This window comes from Euwallacea fornicatus, chromosome 28 (assembly GCF_040115645.1).
Source record: "Euwallacea fornicatus isolate EFF26 chromosome 28, ASM4011564v1, whole genome shotgun sequence".
NCBI lineage: Eukaryota > Metazoa > Arthropoda > Insecta > Coleoptera > Curculionidae > Euwallacea > Euwallacea fornicatus.
Genome location: NC_089568.1, coordinates 2,962,068 through 2,988,537, shown reverse-complemented (window position 1 = coordinate 2,988,537; position 26,470 = coordinate 2,962,068). Strand labels below are relative to the sequence as shown.

At 34.1% G+C, this 26,470-nt stretch overlaps 2 protein-coding genes and 1 long non-coding RNA gene across 6 annotated transcripts in view; 2 read left to right on the top strand and 1 right to left on the bottom strand.

Annotated features, from left to right (window-relative positions):
• Positions 1-1,405: 1,405 nt before the first annotated feature.
• LOC136347340 (uncharacterized) lies at positions 1,406-12,561 on the bottom strand. Its single transcript, XR_010733481.1, has 3 exons — positions 12,256-12,561; positions 10,813-11,007; positions 1,406-2,025 (listed from the first exon to the last, which is right to left on the bottom strand). It is a non-coding gene; the product is annotated as an uncharacterized lncRNA (long non-coding RNA).
• A 5,870-nt stretch (positions 12,562-18,431) lies between these two features.
• LOC136347309 (uncharacterized) lies at positions 18,432-23,878 on the top strand. 2 transcript variants are annotated; one of them, XM_066297193.1, is made up of 7 exons: positions 18,432-18,557; positions 20,237-20,579; positions 20,923-21,170; positions 21,230-21,424; positions 22,697-22,837; positions 22,893-23,159; positions 23,212-23,668. In XM_066297193.1, exons 2-7 carry the CDS (start codon positions 20,525-20,527, stop codon positions 23,515-23,517), a joined length of 1,212 nt encoding a protein of 403 aa, XP_066153290.1. In that variant the 5' UTR covers positions 18,432-18,557; positions 20,237-20,524; the 3' UTR covers positions 23,518-23,668. The 2 variants fall into 2 exon arrangements, with proteins under 2 accessions (XP_066153290.1, XP_066153288.1); XM_066297191.1 differs by lacking the exon at positions 18,432-18,557 and having other exon boundaries at positions 20,138-20,579; positions 23,555-23,878.
• Positions 23,879-25,321: 1,443 nt separating this feature from the next.
• The window catches only part of Myo10A (Myosin 10A), a 45,543-nt gene continuing 44,394 nt past the window's right edge, over positions 25,322-26,470 (top strand). For 2 of the 3 annotated variants that reach the window (XM_066297302.1, XM_066297301.1), the window contains exon 1: positions 25,323-25,596. The gene's annotated coding sequence lies outside the window, so the exon portion shown is untranslated. Of the gene's footprint in view, positions 25,597-26,470 lie in introns of all 3 variants that reach the window. The other variant, XM_066297303.1, reaches the window with a different exon arrangement.

Genomic DNA, 26,470 nt, shown 5'->3' with positions numbered 1-26,470 from the left:
TATTATGACGATGAAGAAATTCAAATAAATATAAATAAACGACCGAGTGAATTGTTAGAGAGCCAAACAATTAAAAAAATTAGAAAAGAAAAAGTTGCTAGGAAAACGTGTACTTTAGCTCCCATATTTTCCATTTCCCGAACCTTCACGAATAATGACTAACCCGGAAAATGCTTAATCTAAACTTAAATACAGGGTCGTTCACGCCATATCAGATACTCTGTGGAATGTATTGTAATCGACTTGAACGTTAGAGAGATTAAAGTATCAAAGTTATGTTTTTACAAAATACTACGATGAGTTGTGAAATTACTGAAAACTTATTGTCAAATGGTGTGAACGATCCTGTACCTATGATATTTCTTCTCTGTAGGTGACGTGAATCGGCTGTGAGAAAATCTTCTTTCTGTTCTTGTTTAAATCCTCCTTATCCACTGCAGAGTCTCGAAGTTATGTTGCTGTTGTTTTTTGTCTTTGTGCTGCTGCTACCGTCGTATCCTCCTCCTCCTCATCCTCTTTTTATATCCTTTGGTTAACCTAAAAAGGCTTGTAACATTTGTGCTGTTACGAAAAAAAAAAAAATTGGTGATGTATCGAAGGAATTATTTATTGTTAAAAAGGACGAGTGCCTATTTTTTTAAATGAAAAATTTAGTTTTTAATGTAATGTAATACACACTTTGAATTTATTATTTTTCTGACTGCATTCTAACAACAATAATTGATCGAGGACCTGGGTCCAGTGATGAAGCCCTTCCTAAATTAATTCCCTGTATTATGTTGGAAATAAGCACTCGATATTCGAATACAAATCGACTTTAACTTTCTGTGCTTACCTTAGATTTTTTTCTTCTCCACCGTGTTCCTGCTCCTTTTTACTTTGCTTACAAATTTACTTTAGTCGATAAGGAAAACTTCGATATGTCCCTGGCCCCCCTTGATCTTGTCATAGAGAACCCATGTAAAAAATATGTTATATGTAACATGTTTGCTAAAGGGAGCAAATAATGCCCTCTTACCTCTTTGCTAGTAACTGAGACTGTTTCGAATCAAAGTTCTGGTCGAGCTAAACCTACCTACCTACTGAAAATGTGTTAAAGTGTGTCTTTTGTAAAAGGTAGATGTGTGAATCGATTAATGAGGAGCGAATTTAGGCAAATGTGTAAATTTTTGCCCAAAATTTCCTTGTACCCCTTGCTTACTTGCTCGTTAAGGTTCTTCGAGAACCTTAAACTTGAAGTTGGTGGTGCCAATCTTCTTTCTAGGTCCCCAGGATTTGAGGTGCTACGCCCTGTGAACCCTGCTTTTTACCTATTTTAGCGAGTCGCCCCTACCGTGTGTAGGTGACACCCTCCCTATCTGCAGCCTCGATAACCATATCGAGCCACTTCCCACTGGTGTGCCTCCTTGCTGCTGCCAAGTTTTCCTCTTCTTTGCCCTGTTGAAGTTTTATTTCGGGTTCTTACCTTGTGTACCTCGACGTCCATTTTGAGCCCCCTTGTGTGAACGAACGATTCGAGGAGGATTTCGTGGACGACACGACGTACCTATATATTTTCACTTTCACTCTAAACGTTTGAATCTGGATCTGAATCTTTCCTCTTGAAACTAGTGGATTGATTCGAGAACAAAGAAACGAAGAAATAAGGAATGGCGAATTATTCCTTTGTTCTGTTGTGAGGATTCCCCGTTAACTTTCCGACTTGTGACCGTCGGCTCCCTCTGAGATTGCCCTCCGGTACTGCTCGTGTGCTCGTGCTCGCTTTTTTACGATTCGATACGATTGGATTGGATTGGGTGGTTCTACCGGTAAATCCCGGATGAAGGCAAAAGGAAGGGTCCGTTCTGTCCCGTACCTACTTTGGTGGCAGAAAAGGCAAAGACAGAAAAGTAGAAAAGTGGACTTACTCAGATGTAATCCTCCGAGAAAAGGCACTGATTCACTATTTCACTATTCACTCACTATTGTTCTGGCCACATTAAGTCGGTCCTCGCACTTGGTAACTTCAGCTTCAGAGATCCATCCCTGGAAAAGAAAGAAGGAAATGAGACAGATACCAATTCAAATCAGTTAGAATTTCACTTTTTCATATTTTTCAATTTGGCGTGGATTCGTTTCTATTTTTCCACTTTCTGAACTAACCTGAGCTTTTTTTTTTTTTTTTGAACTAACCCGGGTTGTTTATTTTGTGTGTTCTGAACTAACCTGACTTACTTTTAGTTTCATTTCTTACCAACCCGGGTTCTTAATACTAAGTAAAACAACTGGAGGTATTTTTCTTTGTTTCTTATTGCACATACAATTCCACAAACATACAACAAAATAGCAATAATTAAACAAATAACAATTAAAAAAAAAATAATAATAAAGAATATATACAAGAAAAAAAAAAAAGAAATATAACAAAAAAAAAATAATAATATTAAAGACAAAATGAATATAACGAAAGAATAAAAGAAGATTAAAGAAAGAATGTTAAAAATATAAATAAACAAAAAAAAAATGATAAAAAAGAAAATATTAAAAGCAAAAGAATAAAAAAGTACAGAAAAGAAAATAATAAAATAAGAAAGAATAAAGAATAAGAATAAAAAAGGAAAGAATAAGAATTAAGAAATGAAATAATCAATTAAAAGCATAAAAGAAAAAAATGAATTAAAAAATTAAGGAACGAAAGTTAGAAATCTAAATAAAGAAAAAATTAAATGAATAAAAACACTGATAATAAAAATAAAGAAAAGAGAAAGAATAAAAATTAAGAAACGAAAATGAACAATGAAAAAAGTAAAGAGAAAAAAAGAAAAGAAAAACGAATGAGAATAACAAATAAAACAATTAAGAATGGAACATGGATAATAAGAAAACGAAAGAAATAAAAAAAAAGAATGATTTAAAATAAGAAAATGAGAAAAGCAAAATAAAAAAAAGAATAAAAAATTATGAAAGGAAAATGATAATAAAAAACAAAAAAAAAATGAGCAATTAAAAAGGTAAAGAAAAAAAAAGATAATAAAAGCGAAAGAACAAAATAAAAATTAAGAAAGGAACATGAATAATAAAAACAAAGGAAAAAAATAAAAATTAAGAAAATGAACAATTAAAAAGGTAAAGAAATAGATTATGAAAACGAAAGAAGAAAATAAAAATTAAGAAATGAAACAAGAATGAGAATAAAAAAAAGAATAAAATAAAAATTATGAAAGGAACATGATAATAAAAAACAAAAATAAAGAACATAAAACGAACAATGAAAAAAGTAAAGAAAAAAAGATAATAGAAACGAAAATTAATAATAAAAAAATTGAAGCTAAAAGGAAGAAAACGAAAGTAAAGAAAATGAATGAATGATAAAAAAAAAAAATTAAAAATAAATGAATATTAAAAACCAAAGAGAGAATTAAAATATTTAAAATAAAAAGAATAAAATATAAAAATTAGAAAGAGGAAAAATTAAGAAAACAATAAGTAGCAATAAATTAAAAAAAAAAATATGATAATAAAACTGAAAGAGAAAAAATTAAAAATAAAGAAAATGAGAATTAAAAAACATGATAAAAGAAAGAATAAAATATAAAAATTAAAATAAAGACAATAAGAATTTTAAAAAAATGATAAAAGAGAAAGAATTAAAAATAAAGAAAAGAAAATGAATAAATAAATATGTAATACAAATTATACAAATCAAATTAATAAAAATATTTAAAAAAATATGTATAGATGGTAACTTTCAAAATTCTTAACCCGTAAAGTCAAGACGATGGTAAGAAAGGGTAATTTATGAGGGTGTTGCGGCTGTAGTCTGATTTTAGCAAAATGTGGATGCTTTAGGCTTTTGTCTTTACGAGGAAGAGGAGTGAAAGTCTTTATGAAGGGTAACTCTTATTGGAAGATAATGGGTTCCCGACATATGGCCATCCTGGACATACCACTAAGGCAGTGGGAATTCGTAGACGTAGCCTAAGGGTACATTACGTTACGTTACAACTGATGTACAAGTGATCGATAAATAATAAATTTGACGTTTAAAATTTGTCAATGGCTTTCGTGGCAAACTAGAAAATTAAACTATTAATAGACGTAGCGTGTTTTATTTGCGAATGTATTAAAGAAATGAGAATTCCGCCAAAACTAAAGGGAATGCGTATAATGTTACCTTAACGAAAGTTGAAGAGGATTCAAATCTCGACGATATAGGATTCGTAAATACAGGGTGTCCCATTTAAAAATTTCGAGAAAAATGAATTTGAATATTCCCAAGTTGCGGGGCCTGTAGAAAGTATTCTGAATAAGAAACCGACTTTTTCGTTGAACAAGGCACTTGAGCATCCCTTTGTCTTCTGTTGTGTCAATTTTTGTTAAAATAATTAACGTGCTTTGAAAGTTATAGCGCATGTTATGGAACCATGTTTTGCTTCAAATTTAAACATTTTTCGACATAAGCAGTCAACGTTCCAATTTAATTTAAAACTAATTATCCTACAATGAAGAGAATTTTACGAGGAATCCAAATATACAATAATATATAGGGGGTTCCGTTAAAGAAAATGAATAAATGTTTTGACCTGTCTTTATGCAACACCCTATGTGATAAAAAATATTTTTAAAATGTAGCCTGTATGTTCACATATAACTTTTATACGAACACTTTTTTTTAATTTTGTAAAATAAGGAAGATATGGTACTTTGTCACACTATTGCGCCACCCTGTATGTCGGAGATTTGTTAGTTCTTAAGTTTTTAATGTAAAATTTGAGTTAGCAATGAGGCTGAAGAGCAGAGCAAGTTGACGGGTTTATCGTGGAGATAAAGAGAACGTAGGACGAGGTCACTGGTCACTATTACCGACGCAATTAAGGGCCGTGTGTGAAGTTTCGGCCCGTGGGAAAAACAGGACCATGACGAACGAGTACCGTTCCCTTGAGTCGAGAGGACCACGGGGAATGGGAATGGGAACTGTGGAGAAGGCAGTAATTAAAAAGAAGGGAAGTGAATTCGTTAGCCTTGCCTTACTATCCATTTACTTAATAAAGCATTAAAATTATCAATGACATATATGTGTCGAAGTAATGTTAGCAATATTCTCCTACGTTGGTAATTTTATGTTTCTATGATATCGATTGATAGTGAGACGAGGCTTACGAATTCGCTACCTTTTCCTTCCCAGTTCCGTTTCCCCATGGTCCTACGACTCCAGGGAATGGTACCTGTTCGTCCTGGTTTTCACGAATGGCCCTTATTGCCAACTCAAATTTTACATTTCTAGACTTGAGGACTGATAAATCTCCGACGTATATGTACATATGATACAAATTATACAAATGAAAATTAAAAAAAAAAAATTTCAAGAGTACACCGTGATTCTAGTTAAGGGGGACAAAAACAGATATCTTGAAATCGGAAGGATGTCCTTACGACAAAAAAATATAAAGGGTGTCCCACAAGTGTTTCATTATATTTCGGTGGGTAATAGTGCGTTGAAAAATAATATGACTCCCTATATAAACCATATTCCAATAACGCTTCGTTAAGAAGATACAGGGTGATATGTTCAAAACCGTTTGAGATATGTAAGTGAAATTTGGCACGTTTTGAGAGTTAATGTAGACGCATTTATTTATGTAAAAGGGCTATTTTTCGTTTCGCCAGTGACGTGCGTACGGACACCTCTCGGCACATTTTTAAAGAAAAACATGGTGCGCCACTGCTTTTTATCAAAATAAAAATTATTTTTAGAAGTTTAATTTCGTTTAGAAGAAAAATGCTCGCTCGACTCTTTTTCGTCCGACGTATCGTTTGCCAGTAAAAAATTGAATACCGTCTATATGCACGATATTCTCTAAATGGTTTTAATAGTTAGTTAATAATAAGTTTGTTTTAAATATTATTAATTTGCTATAACATTATAGAAATTGTTCAAATTGGCGGCCAATTTGTTCAATACATAATTGAGCTCGCCTGTTCATTGATACTCTGATACGTTGAAATATTCCAGGTGTGTTTTAAATTTAACACCCTGTATCTTCTTAATGAAGCATTATTGGAATATGGTTTATATGGGGAGTCGTATTATTTTTCAATGTACTATTACCCACTGAAATATAACGAAACACTTGTGGGACACCCTGTATATCCAGGGTGAGTCGGGAGGATCGTGCCAAACTTCGAGAGCGCGTTAGACATGAAAAATAAATGTAAAAATAAATTCTAATGTTATCCGATTTTCGTTTGTTCGCGAGTTATGGCGTAAATCGAATTTTCTAACTAGAATTCTATTTACCATAAACGTACTTTTGGTATTGGTGATATTGATGTATTAGTTGACTTTCGAGGTCTTCAGACCTCACACCGCTACCCAACATTTACTATGATATCCAAACGTTAATTTATAATTTTTTTACGCCGTAACTTGTAAACAAACGAAAATCGGATAACGTTAGAATTTTCTTTTACATTTATTTTTCATGTCTATCACGCTCCCGAAGTTTGGCACGATCCTCCTGACTCATCCTATATACAATACAAATTATACAAATCAAATTTAAAAAAAAAATGAATAAATAATAAGAGTGAAAAATAAAATAATAATTAAAAGAAATAAGAAATTAAAAAAACTAATTAATAAATAAGTAATACAAATTATACAAATCAAATAAAAACATTAATAAAAATATTTAAAAAAATGTATATGTATGTCGGTGAATAATAGCGTTTGTGTCTATGTCTATGTCTATGTCTATGTTCGGTCTTTAGGGCGTTGGTTTCTATGAAAAGGGGTGAAGATACCGCGATACCGCGATCGGGATGGGACGAGAGTGGTCTGTGAATTCGTCGGTATCGTATAATTAATTGTAGTCTGGTGCTTGGTGTCTTTTGTTGGTTAGTATGTATAAAAATGAAAAGAAATGATAAATTAAAGAAAAGGAAAAAATAATAATGGATAAAATAAAAATGAATCGTACGCGGTGATGATTCTAGATAAGTGAAACGAGCCAATATCTTGTAACCGGGAAGATCTACTCAAAAAATAAAGGAAAATATTGAGACCCCCTTTATTTTCGGTACCTCGACTTTTGACGATGTCGATAAATGAGAAAGTTGAAGTGCCGAAAATGAAGAAGTCTGAATATTTCCGGTACCCCAACTTTTAATGTCAATTTTTTTTAAGTCACCTTAACCAGTCTTTTGGGTCACCTTCCTTTTTTCAAAATTTCACACTTAATTTTTTTTGGAGGTTCGAATTCTTTATTGGCAGTAAAAAAAGTAATCAAATTCACAATAAATAATACCAAACTCTTATCTCGCGAACGCTAGAGTCCAATTTTATCAAATTTGTTAAAAAAAAAGTTACCGCTCCTTATGTTCGAAATGTGGAAAAAATTTTAAATGCACTTTCCCACAAAGATGGATTGGGCATGTTAGTGAAGTTAACTGGCTCGCCTGATCACCAGATTTTTTTTTGTGGGATCGTTGAAAAAAAAAGTAGTTTATGGTCGAGTACCGAAGACCTGAAAATTCGAATAAAAAAACTCTTGTCGAAACTTTACGACTGAAATGCTGGAAAATACTAAACGATCGTTTCGTAAAAAACCGAATTGGTAAATGCCTTGAATGGCAGGGGAACCGCTTCGAACGTCTGTTGGACTCATTTTTCTTGTGATAAATTTTAATTTACTACAAAGTTAATAAAGTTTTATCAAATGTTTTTTTTAGTGTCTGTTATTATTGTGAATTTCGTTACTTTTAGCGAAAAACATTTGTACTGTCGATGAAGAATTCGAATCTCCAAAAAGTTAAAGTGTTCGGAAAAACGAAATTACGTAAAAAAAAAGTTGAGCTCCCGAAAATAAAGAAGACTTTGTTTGAATGTTTTTTTTTGTAGATCTTTGCCTGTCCCACTTATCTAAAATCACCCTGTGTGTCGGAAATCGCGTAATGTATCGATCCGCTCCCGAACGATATTCCTGTTGATTACACTTTCTTTACCGTCTTAGTTTTTTAGTTAAAAGAAAAACGACGATGACACTTTAAAACCCTAGTTGGTATAAAGTCGCTAATCCTAAATTTCTAGAACCATCGCAAAGAAAAAGATCTGTTAATTTGGAAAGTCCGGTCCTTTCCGAACTATTTTTTCTGATATCCCCTCCTTGCCCCCTGTTCCACCTGACCCGGACGTACTTCGCACTTCGTAAGCCAAACCTAAAATGAGCACTCAAAAAATAGTCAATTGCCTATAATCTCATGTTTGAATTAAAAAAAAAACTCATTGCCTTCCTTTCACTTATCGCCAGGTCACTTTTTTTAAATGTTCTTCTCTTCCCTATTTATTATAAACACGCTAAGTTGTCGACGTATATGATTAATTAAACTGTCCCTTTGATAATTCTTACCGTTTATACGGAAAGTTATGTTGCAATAATATTTGAACCACTATGTGAAATGTGGAAAAAGTAAAGAAACAAAACTGTAAAATTACGTAATGTTGCGAGATTGAATATGTAACCTGAAATCGGAAGTCTTCTTGGTTAATTTTGAATAGTTATTTGAAATCCGTAATTTCTAGAACCGTTTTGCTTGGTTAACATTTTTTAACATGAGTTAGTTAGTTAACGGAGATTTGCGTAGATTAGGTTAATGTTAACTTTGAAGTCGACTCGTGTTATTTGCTTGTATGTACATTTTTTAAATATGTTTGTTTGAACTTCAAATTTAACCGAGATGTTCCGTGAATCTATACGAGAAATATAAATAAATATAAGTCAGCTACTTGACGTGTTTACGATAAATAGTTCAAAAACAATCCGAAATAGATCACTGATTTGGATGCTTTGGTTTTGGGTTTGGAAAAAGAATAGAACCCGTCGTGTAAAACGAAACTAGAGAGGAAGATTAGAAAGAATGACCTGAGAGAAAAGACTATTGATGCCCTAGGAACAAAAAAAGAAAGAAAGGAGGAGTGATGGGTTTTTTCGTTGCGATTGTTCTAAAAATCTAGATTGGTGACTCAACACTACTAATACCCATTGGTGGATTGCCGCTTAAAGTGTCTTAGTCGTTTCTTTTCGAATCGTGTAATCGACGGTATTATTCGAATGTCTTTTGAATTACTGAATTTACCCTGATGAAACCTTGCAGTGACGTATAGCTTTCAATTGAAAAAGAAAAAATAAAAAATAATAAATTACAAAAATAGAAGGACGTTTGTTTTACGTTACGTGAATTATATAAAAGTGAGAACTAATAGTCTCGTCCTTGCTACTAGTACCCTTCGATATGAGTAGCTTTAAACCGTTTCATGAAAAAAATTAAAAGAAAAACCCGAAAAATATAATAGTGACCTGGCAAATTAATAGTAACCTGACAAATGTAATTGTAACGCGAAAATTAAAATAATAACCCGACAAATATGTGTGTGTATATGTATATTTTGAAACTACGTTCTCGATTTGAATATAAAAAAAAATGAAATCGTTCTGGTTCTGTTAGAGAAGGCACTTTAAACTGACATATTTTCTAAGGTAACTTGTAAAGTAACTTGCGAATCTAAATTATTATGACGATGAAGAAATCCAAATAAATATAAATGAACGACCGAGTGAATTGTTAGAGAGCCGAACGATCGAAAAAATTAGAAAAGAAAAAGTTGCTAGGAAAACGTGTGCTTTGGCTCCCATTTTTTACGTTTCCCGAACCTTGGCGAATGTTAGATGTTAGCCTGATCGAGCTATGCGTTACTGCAAAATTTCGTTAAACTATGCCCGAGTTATCGTTGCAAGTCACTTTTCGAATATCTCCGGTTAGCCGAGGTTCGCCAACTAATACCAGTTCGCCAACTAATACCAGACTCTACACCGTGTATATGCGAAATACGTCTTGAGTGGGAGTTTTCGATTTGTGTCGCGATGTCGACTTCGAAAAGTTAAGAGAAATCTCAAAAACCACCCGAATATCCTGCTCATTCTAAAATATTGACTGTGATTTTTAATTGTTATTGTTGTTGTTGTTATTATTATATAAGTCTAAAGGTCTACGTGGAACATGTTCCTTCCTGTTTATTATTCTCTTCTAATTGTATTTGGTAAGTGTAAAATTTGTGTTGTTTTGTTTGGTGCCAAAACCCTATTTTTAAGTTATAAAAAAATTAAAGTGAGTTTGTGAAGTGTTTCTTTTAATTCACATTAAAATTTCAAGTTAAAAAGTTCAAAACTATTTAAATGACCCTTAATGTGTGATATTTTGTAAAGATCGTGTTTTCGCTTAATCTTGTGGAAATGGACTGAACTTATATTAGTTAAAATGTCGCGATAGATAAAAGTTTGTGTCTTGTCTAAAAAGTATGGAACGGAATGATTGTTTTGGAGTGATAAAGAAGTCGTTTTGAGTTGTTTTTGATATTTCGGATTTCTGATAAATTTAACCTGAAGATTCGTATTAAGAAAAGAAAAAGAAAAAGAAAACTCCTACTTGAGACTCGCCCCTTGTGTGAGGGTGTGAGGGAGGATTATTCACCCGATCCGTTCTTTAAAAGTTCGTTGCTAACTCGAATGATGACTACCCCGGAAAATGCTTAATCTAAACTTAAATGCTAAATAAAATACAGGGTCGTTCACGCCATACCGGATCCTCTTCTACCGAATGTATTGTAATTGAAATACAAGAATTTCAAAAAAATCTCAATTTAGTTCGACTACTAGTTAGTTAGCTAACTTGAACGTTAGAGAGATTAAAGTATCAAAGTTATGTTTTTACAAAATACTACGATGAGTTGTGAAATTACTGAAAACTTATTGTCAAATGGTGTGAACGATCCTGTACCTATGATATTTCTTCTCTGTAGGTGACGTGAATCGGCTGTGAGAAAATCTTCTTTCTGTTCTTGTTTAAATCCTCCTTATCCACTGCAGAGTCTCGAAGTTATGTTGCTGTTGTTTTTTGTCTTTGTGCTGCTGCTGCTGCCGTCGTATTCTCCTCCTTCTCCTCCTCCTCATTTTTTTATATCCTTTGGTTAACCTAAAAAGGCTTGTATCAACAATTGTGCATTTACAAAACAAAAAGAAAAAAGTGAAGTATTGGAATTATTTCTTAATGCAAACTGTAAATCTACAGGGTGTTTGGTGTTTGGTACTTCGATGCAAACGATGCAAATATTTAAAGGAATGAAGAAGAGAATTAAAATTATTTTTTGAATGGACGTTTTGGTAATAATTTAGGTGATCTCACCTCCAGAATCAAATGTGTGTATTTACAGTGTGTTTCCTACATAATAATAGGTGAATTAGTAGTTAGGGGTTGGATTGTTCTTTGAGTAATTTTAAGTATTTTATTCTTCAAGAGTTTTAGGAAATTTTAAAATTAATTCATTTTAAATAATCCGGTGGGAAACTGTAGCTGTAGGTTTTGATAAATTTCGCATAAAACATTTTCCTTACCTTTAGGAAATACACTGTAAATAAATATTAAAAGAAATGTACATGTTGGGTGTAACTTAAGTGATGTCATTAATTTTAAGAGAAGGTTCCTTCTCATATTTTATGAAAAAATCTTCATTTAAACCTGTCCCCTAATTTGCATTAGTTTTATTAATTGTGCGGTTGAACCCTGATTTTTTAAAAATTATAGAGCTGTATAAACTACACATTTTCATCGAAAATGGAATCGTACCTTTGATAAACTTTTTACGGACTACCTCTGAAACAAATGAGTCAGTGTATGAACGTGTATATGTTTACCAAAACAATAATAATATACAAGTAAAAATTCTCTCTACGTTGAACTTTCTACTCAAATATAGTAAACTACCTACTTGTTGTAAATAATGGTTTTTGTTAAAATAGCTGTGTAAAAAATAAAAGGAAAGATTCTACATGTAATAATTTGTTTAAAGAAAAAATAACACATATTTACGATGATACTAAAAAATTGATAAAAAACAATATCTATAAAAACTTGAAGTTAAAAAAATTATTCCTTTATTTGTCTATATTTTACAGCTTCTTACTTTCCCTATAAAATTAAAAAAAAAAACTAAATAACTAAATTTGAAGATGTTTTATTGTTAAAATGGATGAATGCCTACTTTTTCAATTAAAAAATTCAGTTATTAATGTAATACACACTTTGTATAACTGTTGTATTTTGAATTTTAAATTAGTTCCCTGTATAGAGACGCTACTGCTGTATGATAGTAACCCTTTTTACTTGTACCTTGTTGGAAATAAGCACTCGATATTCAAATTAAAATCAAATTTCTGTGCTTACCTAGGATATTTTCTTCTCCGACAAGTTCTGCTCTGCTCCTTTTTACCTTGCTCACGCCAAATGTACCTTACGAATTTACCAAATGCCATTTCTGCTGCTAAAAAAAGTTACTAAAAAATTATTAACAAATACCAACTCCCTGTTCCTGCTGAGAGAGTCCATGCCGATGAAACTTCGATGTATCCCTGGCCCCCCTTGATCTGGTCAAATTGAACCCGTGTATAAAACGTGTTCAGTGTTTGCTAAAAGGGGCAAATGATGACATCCTGCCTCTTCTTTAGTCACTCAGACTCTTTCGAGTCAAAGTTCTGGTCGAGCTAAACCTACCTACCTACTGAAAATGTGTTAAAGTGTGTCTTTTGTAAAAGCTAGATGTGTGAATTGATTGATGAGGAGCGAATTTAGGCAAATGTGGAAATTTTTGCCCAAAATTTCCTTGTACCACTTGCTTGCTTGCTTGCTCGTTAAGGTTCTTCGAGAACCTTAAACTTGAAGTTGGTGGTGCCAATCTTCTTTCTAGGTCCCCACGATTTGAGGTGCTGCGCCCTGTGAACCCTACGTTTTACCTATTTTAGCGAGTCGCCCCCTACCGTGTGTAGGTGACACCCTCACTACCTGCAGCCTCGATAACCATATCGAGCCACTTTCCAATGGTGTGCCCCCTTGCTGCTGGTGCCCCTCTGCTGTTGCTGCTGCTAACCTGAACCAAATTTTCCTGTTCTCTTCTCTGTTAAAGTTTTATTTTGGGTTCTTACCTGATGTACCTTAACGCCCTTTTTCCGATCCTCCGTCTCGGCCCCCATTTTGCCCCCCATTTGGAACCCCCATTCTTTCGACGACGTTTTTGTCATCTTTATTCCCTCTAAACGTTTGAATCTGGATCGTTCCTCTTGAAATAAGTGGATTGATCCGTTTTTGATTCAAGAACAAGGAATTAATCCTTTGTTCGTTACGTTGTGAGGATAGAACGGGTGGTTCCCGACGATTGCGTCGAATTGAATTGCAACGAATTGCCGTCTGGGACCTTCCCTTTCGCTGACTTTCCGACTTGTGACGATCAGCACCAGCTCCCTCTGAGATGGCCCTTCGGTACCGTTCGATTCCTATCGTGGCCGCAGATGGAACCACCGGTAAAAAACCGTCTCCTCGCAAAATCCTAGAACTTAGACTAGTAAAGTTTTCGGTGGCTGTCGCCGTCTTTTCCCTCGGGATCTGGACCAGTTAACGACAGCGGCACTTGTTGCTGCACCTCTTCGGGGGGCGTCGTGAACGAAGGCCTCATCGGTGCTGGCCCCATTGATGATTCCTCCGTTTGCCCGTTCACCGGGGGGCGACTCCGGCTTGTGGTCGTTGTTGTTCTGCCGGATCTAACAATTGGGTTAAGACCCCCAAAGAGGGGTCGGTCGAGAGGCCGACTCCTCGTCAAGGTACCTGGAGGGTTTCTTCTCCACGTATCTTTGCGTTGCGTCCGTTTCTCTGCCGGGCCCTCTTTGGGCCCGGTGTCGTACAGTGTTGCCGGATTGTGCAAGAAATCAAAAAAATAAGGGAATTCTTCCAATGAATGCTTTTCTGAAAATTATTGGGTTTCCTTAACAATTTTCATCATTGTGATGTTGGGGGGTTACTTTCCATTAACGAATAATGTAAATTAACCCTTCAACATCCCCCCATTACCCCCTTTGTACCATTTCTCTCATTCACCTTCTTTTGTTATAATTTTTACCTGTAAATCGATTATTTTACATTAACAAATTCCATTAAACCAGTGCTAAATACAGCTTCAGTTATTAACAAGGTAATTTTAGTTTTCACAACTTCAAAATCATATTCATTCGTATGTATCTCTGTGTAATGAGTTTAAAGCACTTATTGCTTTAAAAAGTGGGAAACGAAAAGAATTGAGGAATCTATCTTTTCTATCTTTCCCCAATGGCAAATTAGAGCTTTCTAATACCAATAACATCTCGTATAAATAAATATAAACGTTTGTTATAACGAAAGAAGGTGAAAATTATTGCAATTTTCGGAGAGAGACTAAAATGGCAACGTCGCCGCCACCGCGGATACGAAGCGAGGTAACGACGATTCATAGGAAGAATTCCCCGAATGTTTAAGTGTTTAGTATTCACCTATGATGGATTTCTTTAAATGGCAATTTTTAAAGAAAACCATTGGATGAAATTCTGAAAATAATTATATGTATATTAATTAACACTGTTTCTTTATCTATGACTGTTATTTTTTAAGCCACTATTTAAAATGTGTTGTTATGTTACAATTTTCAATTATTAAACTACCTACAAAGGGTTGGTGGATTATTTCAAAGACACGTTGTTGATACATTGTGGTAGCCACATAAATATGAACCTTGATAAAGATGTATCAACTAATTTACTATAATGGAAATTTAAACAAAAATTATTGTAATTTTGCTAAATTAAATATTGGTGATACAACGTATGAACTGATTTACTATAATGGAAATTTAAACAAAAATTATTGTAATTTTGCTAAATTAAATATTGGTGATACAACGTATGAACTGATTTACTATAATGGAAATTTAAACAAAATTTATTGTAATTTTGCTAAAATAAATATTCCCTTCCGATAAACATTTCTCACATTGTTAATAAAACAATACCCTACGATGAAATAAGCATATTTCTCCAGATAAATGCTAAATATAGGAGAACCTTTGAAAGTATAGAAGTGGTTGCTTACCGTGGCTAAACCACCGAAAAGGCAGGCGCGCCCCATTCACACTTGAAATGCGAGAAAGTCCAATTTTACTTGTTCTAAATTGTAATTGAAAATGATAGACCAAAGTTGACTGTACCTACCTTGGTGAAGACCGTGGAGCCGTGGAAAAGCCCTACTTTCTCGACCATCCCAGAAATTGAAGACCCAACCCAACAGATGCTATATCTCGAAGACTCTGAAGGATGATGATAGTTGCTTGCTGTGGTGGGTAGTGGAATTCTTTTCGCTTCGTCGGGGTGGAACGCTTCGGTTTCTGTACTAAAACCAGAGGAATAGTTTTGGGTAATTTCCAATTGCAGGAGCACAAATCGATGAATATAATGTGGTCCTCTACGAAAGGAATGCTACTTTGGGACAATGTCGACGATAAGTTTTGACTGCGTTGGGAGAAAGGGAAATTTTATTATTAGTTCTCATATTTCGGGAATAGAGGAACCTATACTTTGCAAAACGGGACTTTTGGAAGATCCTCTAGGAACGGGCTTCTTTTTTTTTTCTTACCTCTTCTTTCTTGGGTCCGTAGATGGTCTTTCAATCCACAGGGATGATACCTTTTCTTATTTATTGCTTCTCAATTTTAAATGAGATTATATTTCTATTTCAAATTTAAAACTTAAGTTAATTCCCACTTTTCTGTTAATGAAAACACAAAATGAACTTTCGCGGTTCGATTGTTGACAAGCGAATGTCTTAATTGTCATTCGATATGTTCTAGTGTGTTTAGTGGTGTGGTTCATAGGTTTTTTCTTCAAATTAATCCTTCCGAATGCCTGTTTTTGGGGTGATGGGGGTGGTTCTGAAGGAGCGCAGGCCGTCCTATATGCGTCTCCTACGCCTATGGGTAAGCAGGTGATAAAAAAAGGGGTGAAAATTCAAGTGGGGAAAAGTGTTATTGGGCGGGGAAGAAATCTGTAAAAGGTTCTGCCCCTGGACGGTAGATGGCGCAAGCAGAATAAGGAAGGGAGCTGTAATTTGAATGGGAAGAAATCTGTAAAAGGTTCTTCCCCTGGACGATAGATGGCGCAAGCAGAATAAGGTAGGAAGCTGTAATTTGTATGGGAAGAAATCTGTAAAAGGTTCTTCCCCTGGACGGTAGATGGCGGATGTAGAACATGGAAGGAAACTGTAATTTGCATCGGCCGAAATCTGTAAAAGGTTCTTCCCCGGGACGGTAGATGGCGGGTGTAAAGCAAAGAAGGTAACTGTAATTTGATTGGAAAGAACTCTGTAAAAGGTTCTTCCCCGGGACGGTAGATGGCGGGTGTAAAGCAAAGAAGGTAACTGTAATTTGATTGGAAAGAACTCTGTAAAAGGTTCTTCCCCGAGACGGTAGATGGCGGATGTAGAACATGGAAGGAAACTATAATTTGAATGCGCCGAAATTTGTAAAAGGTTCTTCCCCGGGACGGTAGATGGCAGATGTAAAACAAGGAAGGTAACTGTAATTTGATTGGAAAGAAATCTGTAAAAGGTTCTTCCCCTGGACAGTAGATGGCGCATGTAGAACAAGGATGGAAACTGTAATTTGAATGGGAAGAAATCTAAAAGATTCCGCCTCTAGACGGTAGATGGCGGGTGTGGAATAAGGAAGGAAACTGTAATTTGGTTGGAGAAGAAATCGAGGTTCATAGATGGCGCCACAGATGAAAAAAATATCAATAACTCTTTGATAAAGGAAAATTATCTGTTGTTCGTTTTAGAAATGAAACAAACTACCCAAAATAAACATTAAAAAAAACTCTCAAAATAACCGATGACAGGAAATCGCTACAAATTCAAATGGGAATGGGTTTTTGTTTTCTTTCTCACCTTTCCTAGTTAAGAGAATTATATTCTCCCCGTCGACGACTGGCATGAGATGAACGCTTTTCAATTGTAATTAATGACAAAACGTTTTTGTTTTGAAATGTACATTTTAAATAAATTTCCGCGTTTCGGTTTAGAAAGTGCTATTTGGTAAATTATAATATTGTCCTCGCCCAAATAAACTTTCGGTATTTCCAGGCCGAACCACTTTATACCACTGGTAAGGACTCGACAAATACGTTTGTTATTTTAAAAATAAGAACAAATCGATCGGAAAAGAAGTCGGAGTTTTGACGAAAAAACGATCGTGTACAATTTATTACGTTCTGATCGTCGTTGATATTTGTAATGATGATGACGACAAAGTCACTGTCCACCTTACCGTCGTGTCACCATCTTTCCCGAACAAAACCTACTCCGCCAATTGTCAAGATTTCGTGATTGTTATTAATAACGCGCTTGTGCTTAATGTACTCTACACTTAATGAAAAAAAATGTTAGAAACCGCTAGAGTTGCCTACGGAAGAGCCAATATTTAGAAATGATTTTGGCGTCGCAAACCGTGGACGCTCATAATTGACGTTTGAAATTTAAAAAAATCGTAATTTTACATTTTACTTCCCTAAATTTCAGTTGAAAATTTTAAACCTATGTACCTCTGGTTGACTCAGGAGGGGTGGGATGGCACTTTCGTCTAACGGTCGTTTTTGGCAAAATTTAGGACGACCAAAAGGACAATGATGCATTTCGAAATATTTAAACGTTATGACACTATTGAGTAGTAAAATCTTTTTCGCATCTCTTTGCTGTGATTTTTGTGTGAACAAACTTAAATTGCAAGATGTGCGAATGATGAATCAAAACTTAACGAAAATGATGTGGTCTTTATAAAAAAGCTACAGCTGCTTTACGACAAAATATCAAACATAAGTGTTAAATTAAATATTAAAGTTTACGTCGTCGCGAGCACATTCACTGTTAACATTATTGAGTGTAAAAAATGTTGCGTTTTTACTTTTTCCATAAATTTGTCAGATAAATTGAATACAGGGGAGGAGGGAACGTCGCAAAATTCAGAATTTGCAAAAACACCCTATATCTACACAAACACCTGTGGCATTATAGCTTTCTTATCAGTAGTAACATTTAGGTACTTCGCAAAAATCGAGCATATTATTGCGAAAAAAAATATTTTCTGTAATTTTAGTTATAAGTAAGATTAAACTTATTCCACATTTATAATGAAAAGTTGACACCCTGTACATAAGTTCTTAATTTGGTTGCCACGATTTTTTTGCGTGTTTTTATTTCTTCAAAGTAGCCTCGATTTTTACTTATTAGAGTCAGCATCCCACAAATGAATTGCTATTTAGTGCTGATTAATTATTTATTAAAAGTAAATATTAAAAATTTTATGAAATTTGCACCCAATTTCGCATTCAAAGCAAGAAAATATTCCATAGAAAACATGGAACTGCGATTCGCGTGTTTGGAATCAGGAGTGTGGTATATTTTTAAGTCAAGATGAACTTGTACCATTATCAGTTTGATGGTTTTTAAAGTTCAAAGTTCGAGATCTAAGGTGGATGAACTCTGCATTCTTAGTGATACGAACAAAATGGGGAGCACCAGCTTTCGAGTTTCCAGCAGATTCCGAGGGCTTCCACTGGTTTGGTCCCATTCTTTCGTATCTGATCATCGGCAGGAGGTGCTTGTTAATGATAAGAGTTCTGGTGAGCCGTTTGTACCCTCTGATATCCCCTAAGGCTATGTTTTGGGTGCTTTACCTAATAAAAATCAACCAAGTTGCTTCGTTTTTGCTTTGTATTGTTGGTAAATTTACTGTGTATCGATAATGTCACGAATCTTTGAAGTTTTCTAGACTTTAATTCACTGAAAAATTATTCAAGATCTCTTATATGTATTATATATCTACTTAGTTCAAATATTGCAGAGAACGTTTTATTATAGAAATTCGCCTCTTGTAAAACGCTCATGATACGTTAATGATTTTTCTTAATTATTTGTGATAAATCAATCAATACGACAAATTTCTCTTCTTTTCTTCTAGGAAGAACTGTACAGAATGTGGAATTCACAGGTTTTAAATCAGCTTTTTTCGCGTTTACTAAGGAGGTACTTTCAACTTTCTTGTACCAAAAACTTCTTTGTTTGCGTCAAGCACTTATAATTTTTTTTTTAGTTTATGATTTAGAATTCGGAATGAAGATTTCTCCTCTGCGCGTCTCTATATCTATACAGGATGATTCATTAAGATTAGAACTTTTGAATGGTAAAGAGCCGAGGATTCGAAATAATTTTCAATTAATTATTTGTATTTTTAAATGTGAAAACCCTTAAATACAGGGTGGTTTAATAACAATGGAATAACTGAAAGCTAGAGATGCTACACGTTAAATGGCGACAATTGGAGAAACTATGTCTTATCTAAAACTTGATAGTTTTGGATATATATTGAGTGTTGAAAGTTAAAATTTTCATAATTTTTTTTGCCATTATATAATTTTTATGGACAATCTCCCTATATGAAAAATGATAAATGGAGAATATTATATAAATTTATTGCAGAATTTGAGCGTAGAAATGAGGAAAAAGCGACTGCATTTGGCGAAAAAGAAAGTCATGTTTCCTCAAGACAAAGCACCGGTCCACAGTTCCGTCATTGCGGTGGCCAAAATCAATCAACTTAGTTTCGTACTTTTCTCTCACTCACCCTCTTCGCCAGATTTAGCGCCCTTAGACTATTTTCTATTTTCAAACTTGAAAAAAGGGCTCGGTAGAAAGAGATTCCGAGTCCGAGGTTGATACCCGTCTCGAAACATTTGAATCTTATTATAAACAGGGATAAAAGCCATAGAGTAAAGCTGGGAAAAGTGTGTCAATCTCAAAGGAGACTATGTTGCGAAATAATGTAATATTTTTCAAAATTATTTTTCCTTAAATGTTATGTCGAGTACTTTTAGGACTATCCTCGTATATTGTATATAACATTCGCACTCCTTTTCGATTCATGCTGTATCCATCCCAGTTATATCAGGAGCAGAATTTAATTGATCAAGTGCTACGTATTTATACATTGCACACAATTGTTACTTAATAGTGAAAACCTAAGTTTTGGTCTAGACCAAGTATTAAATGAAATTCTCAATAAAATATTCTTTATAAAAACAAAAATGTTCATTGTCTTTCCGTATTCATTTTTTCATATGTTGTGAACTGAATAATTCGATTTCCGTCAATCCAGCTTGAACTGGTTTTTAACCACAATATAGTTTCCTACGAATATGGTCATTCATAATGGAAGTTTCACATTAGAGCTCCTCATTGAGCCCTGTAGTGAATTAATTTATTTCAGGTATTGAATAAACCACATCATAGATTTTTATTCCAGAAATTCTGTTTATTCGTTGACGCATTCTATGTTTCCTAATGTGCCCCAATATTGTTAGCCCACAAATTTATGAGCGTATGTTAGTAAACCACAAATCTCTCTGTATAAGCAATAAAAACCTGCTGAGATGACATTAAAGCTGCATTTAGATGTTGCACAAAAAGGAAGTTTATGAGGAAATGCCTTTCCTATTACAAAGGAAGTTTGATTCTAGGTAGGATCTGATGGGTAGTTTGTCGTAGTCATCCAAGCCCACTGAATCACCATTAAAATCGTTTTGTGAGGACTATGACCATTATGAATCTATGGGCTCCCCCTTGCTATCACATAGTCAAAACCGAGGGTAAGTTAAAGCTTGTGCAATAAAAGCCTTAGTAAACTAAAAAACTTGTTTAAATTGGTGATTTATTAATTAAAAACATGAATTATTGAATTCACCAAAACCAAACACGACACTTGTGCCTAACCACCAGACCATCTATATGAACTAGTTTCACTTAGGATGCCTTCATTAGTGGTTATTAATGGTCAGATCAATATTAATTTATTTGGTGTTTTCTACATAGAAAGTTAGTTGTATCTAGAGAGAGGTTGTGATAATATTGTGTGTGATAAAATATGGAAGAAAAAAAAACTGTAAATAAGCTAATTTAAATCAGTTAATTATAGTAATAGTGCGATTGCAGAAGTAATTGACGTTGGGTCGGTCCAACAAAAGAATCATCCCCCATCGTGGGAAGAAGTGATGAATGAAAAGGAGAAAAATGCGAAACGTGAAGAAAAAGTTCCTATTACTGATGTTGAGGTAATAACTGTTAATGAAGCCGAAACTTTAACAGCAACGCAAACATGGTTAACCATGTTCGGCAAAATTCTCTTTATTTTGAGGAAAGTTGTTCACTGGGGGACTATTTTGTTTGATTTAATTTTTATGGTAAAAACACCTATTTTTTAATTAATTTTTTTTACTATATACTGTATTTTTGTTTCTAGTCATATTCACTAACAACCCTAATAGTCGGTTGTCTGATACTACAGAAACACTACGAAATAGTGAGAATAATATATCTTTCACAGTTTTCCACCATTGGTCATATGATGGTGGTGATAAGTAGCTTAAACTTGGGTTTGTTTGGACCTTTGGGGTTGATTGGTGCTTGGAAGAGCAAGAAATCACTTCTTAAATGGGTAAGTTTATTTTGATACATCGCTTTTCGAGTTTGAAAACGTCAATAAAATACAGATGCTTATGAATTTTCATAACTGCAGGACTTCAGTTGAATCATCCAGTTGATCTAAACGACAAAATTTTCACGAAAAACTAGGACGTGCGACTGGAGAAATTAAGGTTAAGAATGAAGGATAAACAACCAAAGTATAACTCGAAGTTTAGAAATTCTAAACTTGTAAAAACCTTATGATGCGACAATGGTTTTGCCAAAGAAGTTCTCGAAAGTATTTACTGTTCTCTTATGGGGCGTGTGATATATAAGTTTGAAGTACATGGAACACGTAAAACAAACATTGGAAAAAACAGTAAATTTTAAAAATGTACTTGCGAAAAAGTCACAGTGTTTAACTTAGTGTTTCCGAATTTTCTATGAAACATTCTCCAGAAATAGAAAAATAAATTGAAAAAAGGGACATTCTCTAGAAGCAGAAAATTCAACTCTGAAGAAATGTGACTTTTCCCATTTAAAATGAGTTTGGAGATAAGAATGCAGTCTAAACATGAGAAAACAATTTTGACCTTAATGAATTAGCTACTTGAAATATAACTCGAGGCTACTGATTTTTGCCACATCTTTTAGGCAAAATATTCTCCTTAAATGTTTCACTTTTCTTTCCCAGAAAGCAGGAAAGTGTGACTGACGAGTTAGAAGTGAAGATGTAATCAAAATATTATACTATTTAAGCTAGATATAATTTAGAAATTTAAACTTTGCAAAATGTCATGATACGCCAGCAATTTTTACCAAATATTTCCTAGAAAAAATCTGATGGCTAAAAAATTATCAGTTATTTTTTACAATATAAAGTAGAGACATGAGGCCAACGAGTTCGAAGTCAAGAAAGCAATCGAAGCTAAAAAACACTTGTAAAAAATTATCGTAATACGATAACAGTTTTCGTTAGATATATCTCGAAAAATATTATCTGTAAATAGAGAAAATGCTACTCGTTCTTCATGAAACACTGAAATGAGTATGGAGTGGACAATCTAGTTCAAAGATCAGAAGAGAAACGTGATTTTTTTAAATTTTAAAACATAAAAATGTCATGATACGCTATTGATTTTTGCGTCAATCGTTAAAATGTTCAAAATTTTAGTGAAAATTTTGAAGTAGGAGAGATAACTCCTTTTTGGTATGCTTTAAATTTTCATCAAAAAGATTTTGAAAACCTTTCAATAAATTAATTGAGTTTTTTTTTCTCATTTTTAAATCGATTTCTTTTCAGCACAACGTATGGCTTCTTCTAAACGTCCTAACCCACCTGATATTTTTATACATGTGCTTCCATTTTCTGCAGAAATCCGAGGTTAACCGAAAGGAGACATTCAAGAAGTCTTTTGAATCCATTTACGACGTGTGCTATTTCGTAACTAAATACTACTTTTATATCGCTTTTAACCTAACCAACGAGTTCCGAACAGAATCACACTTCTGGAGTATGTTGCTGTAAAGTAGGAAAAGCTTCTACCTGTTGGGAGTATGACAAAAACCCTAAAAACAGCCTAAAATGGGACGGGGAACGGTTTAAGCACTTCGATAAAATCGGTGGAGAAGATTTTCATGAATATTTGGAGATGCACCGAATTTTTGGGAAAAATTGCGATACAGATCATACTGACTACTACGGAAGGACAATAAAAGCGATGGAGAATGGTTTTCTCTACTTGGCTGGGGCTGTTAGTGTGGAAGTAAGTCAGTCTAATCCTAGTAAATTACAGATTCTAGTGCCCGTCGTTGCAGGGTATTGCGCTATTTTTTGGGACTTTAACAATTTTGATCACGGAGTATCCTGATGTGGAGCAAGACGAAGAGAAGTCCAAGAAAGTCGAGGCCAAAAGGCAAAAGAACGGACTTGGCGTTTTTAAAAAAGTTTTAATCTTCTTTATCGTCAAACGATTTTTTCTGTTTTGTCTAGCAGGCGTTTTCTTTCTTGGCCATTACTCCATCAAGAAAGTGACCGAAAACATAAACATTGAATTGCCGGTAGCCGGAGAAGCAGCCAACATTAAACTGTGGAAGCTCATAACTTCTATAGTTAAGTTCTAGTTAAAATAGAGCTTTTCAAGTTAATTAATTGTTCTAGATGTGCTCCCTCGGTTTCGGCTTAATGCATATTCCGCTGTTCGAAAACAATGATACGAAAAAACGAAGGAAACATCGTGAAAATCCCAAAGGAAAATTAAGGAAAATAGTACAAGAAACCAAATACTTTGCTTTTAGGAGGATTTTGCTGGTCGTCTTTGGCCTGCTTTTTTTTGGGGGAGTGATTTTCTGGAAATTGTGGAAGAAAAATTTTAAAATAAAAATCGGAGATATCGAAAATATTGATGTTATCGAAGTCATTTGGCATCAGATTAGAAAAGTGTTCATTAATGATAAGGTTGTACATGGAAATTTAGTCTGAACTGTTGAGCTTGTTTACATGTTGATTTTGTAAATACATTTTTACTTAAGAACATATGTGCAATAGTTATGTATGTTTAATGCATCATCAAAAACAGATATTGTTCTACTTGTTTCCACATTGAATGGAAAGTTCTATATTGAAGTGGATGGTCTGCGCCGATAATGCAGGTATCCTTTACTAGAACATGGAAGTTTGGCTTATTGCCAATCGTTTCTTTCGACTTTTTTATATTCTTTTCTTTCTCTTAATACAATTTTTCTGAAATTCTCAAAAAAAAATTTCAGTTCTTGGAAGCAGGAAATATTTAAAATCCAATAGAAATTACGCAACTTAAAGAGTAAAAATCTATTTATTGCCATTGCATTTTTCGGATATATAGGACGGTACCCAGATAATCAGTGACAAAATGTGTCTAAAGTTAAGGTCCTTAGAAATAAACTTGCCCAATGAGGCTCATTTCGCCGAAGAGACTAACGAGTTTCTATTCTGTTCATGCTTAGAAAAGCTTGTATTGTTCGCATTTTTCAATTTTGAAAATCACTAGCTTACCGCACTGTTTTCAGGTATAGAATGACGCAATGTAGAACAAATATAAGTATGTCCTTTAACTTTAAGTTTTTTTTTTCCACAAAAGACAGGGTCATACAATGCACATGGATTTTTAATCAATAGATGGCGTAATAGAGAACTTATATTTGATGGGAATTAGATTTTTTTTATGCGATGTCTAGCAATAGTCTGTGGCTGAAATTTAATAACAATCAGTAGCGTAGCTTGCCTGGAGTCAAAGTTTTAAGACCACAAGTTCTTACTATAATTTTCGTCTTTTTCATAGGTTTATTGGTGATGTACGCTACCCAAATTTAAATAGGAACTGAAATTCAATTAGCAATACTCAGTGGAGAAACCAAAAAATCTATCAATTGATTTGATGGAGACAGGGGCGCCGCAAATAGGTTGGACTAAATTTAGACGTAGATTGAAATAATTAAAAAGTATCAAAAAAAATAAAGTAAACTTAAAAAATATATGTTGGGTGATAGTCCTTAGTTATACCTATTTATACCCAACGAATTTTTGTCAATAAATAAAATCAAAAACTAGTAGCGTAGCGAGTCACAGTTAGAATCAAGTAGTTCAATCGAAAAAGTTCATCATAAAATTAGATTTAAAAACTTGGGTAACGTTGGGGTATCATTTCAGTGCAACTTTGTATCTGTTTTTTTTTATTTGAAAAAATTTGTTCGTTTTGGTTGAACCAAATTAAAAATTCGTCGGAACTTTTCTCCCTCCACGGGCTTTTTCCTATTCAAGTTCAGGTGGTCGTGTAATTATTCCAAGGCCTACCATCTACCACCTAGTAAATTTCTTGGTGCAGACCATCCAGTTCACACATACCTACCAACCTAACGGGACGCACCTTCATCTCACCTCGGTTGGCGCAGCCGACCATAGTCGAACGACGCAGCTACCACGGTAGGTTACCTTTCGTTAACTTCGGATTCTTTTACCTACCTTCTTGCAAAAAAGTGCGAAAAATGTTCTAGTGAGAACGTTAACAATAGTGACTGTAGTGGCTCAATTATTTGGATACACCCCTCAGTGGATTAAACGCGAGTTGGGTAACAAACCACAAGGTGTCTTAAGATTTTGGTCTGTCGGAGGAATGTTTTGGTGACCTGTAGGCAACCAACCAGTATGGAAGGTCGTTTCGAGGTGTAGGTATATTTAGATTTAGCGTTTTTCTTTAAAAATTGCGTCTTGGGAGATTTTGCGTCTTTTTGACTCGGTCCATTATTTTCAAAAGTTGTAGAAAATTCAAAAGATGACCTACTTTCGACAAATTTGGGAGTCAAGTCGTATTTTGGTCATTTTCAAGTAACACATATTTGAAATATATGGAGTATATTCATCGGCACAGATAAAAATTCAGCACAAGGGGTTGCGGTTTTAATCGCCGGTTGAACTTTAAACGATATGAAGGCGTGTAAACATAGTTCACTAATCTCTTGCGTCGAACCTTGTCACACGAAGAAACGCTGTGGCATGCCCATAATTTCTAAAAAATATTGTGGAAAGAATCTCTTCCAAACATTAAAGTTATAATTAGTTTCCCTTGTAAAACAGAGGCGTGCGCAACGTGCGACTTTAAAAAGGGAATTTGAGATTTTATTTGTTTCAGCGTGAAAATATTATGCGATGCGCCAATGATGTTTAATGACTCATTCCATCCTTGCACCAATAACTTTTTTTTTATGCCTGCGTTTTTTCTATGATAAATTAGGCCAACTTTCATTTCTATGCAAAAACAAGATATGCTCTACAAGGAAACAACAAAAAACATATAAATACATTTTTTAAATTTATTCCTTCTGCAACATTTTCTAAAAGTGACTCATCCCCTTTTTGCATCTTTTTACCTAAATTTTTAATTTTCTTAATTTTACACCTGAAAAAGTATTGACCTTTGGGTACATTTAACAACACCAAAATATTCACTGTATTATGATGGGAAGCATGGGTATATGATCAGCTTATTTAAAGCTAATTATTCAGCATATCAACGCCTGAACGTAATTTCGAAATTTCTAA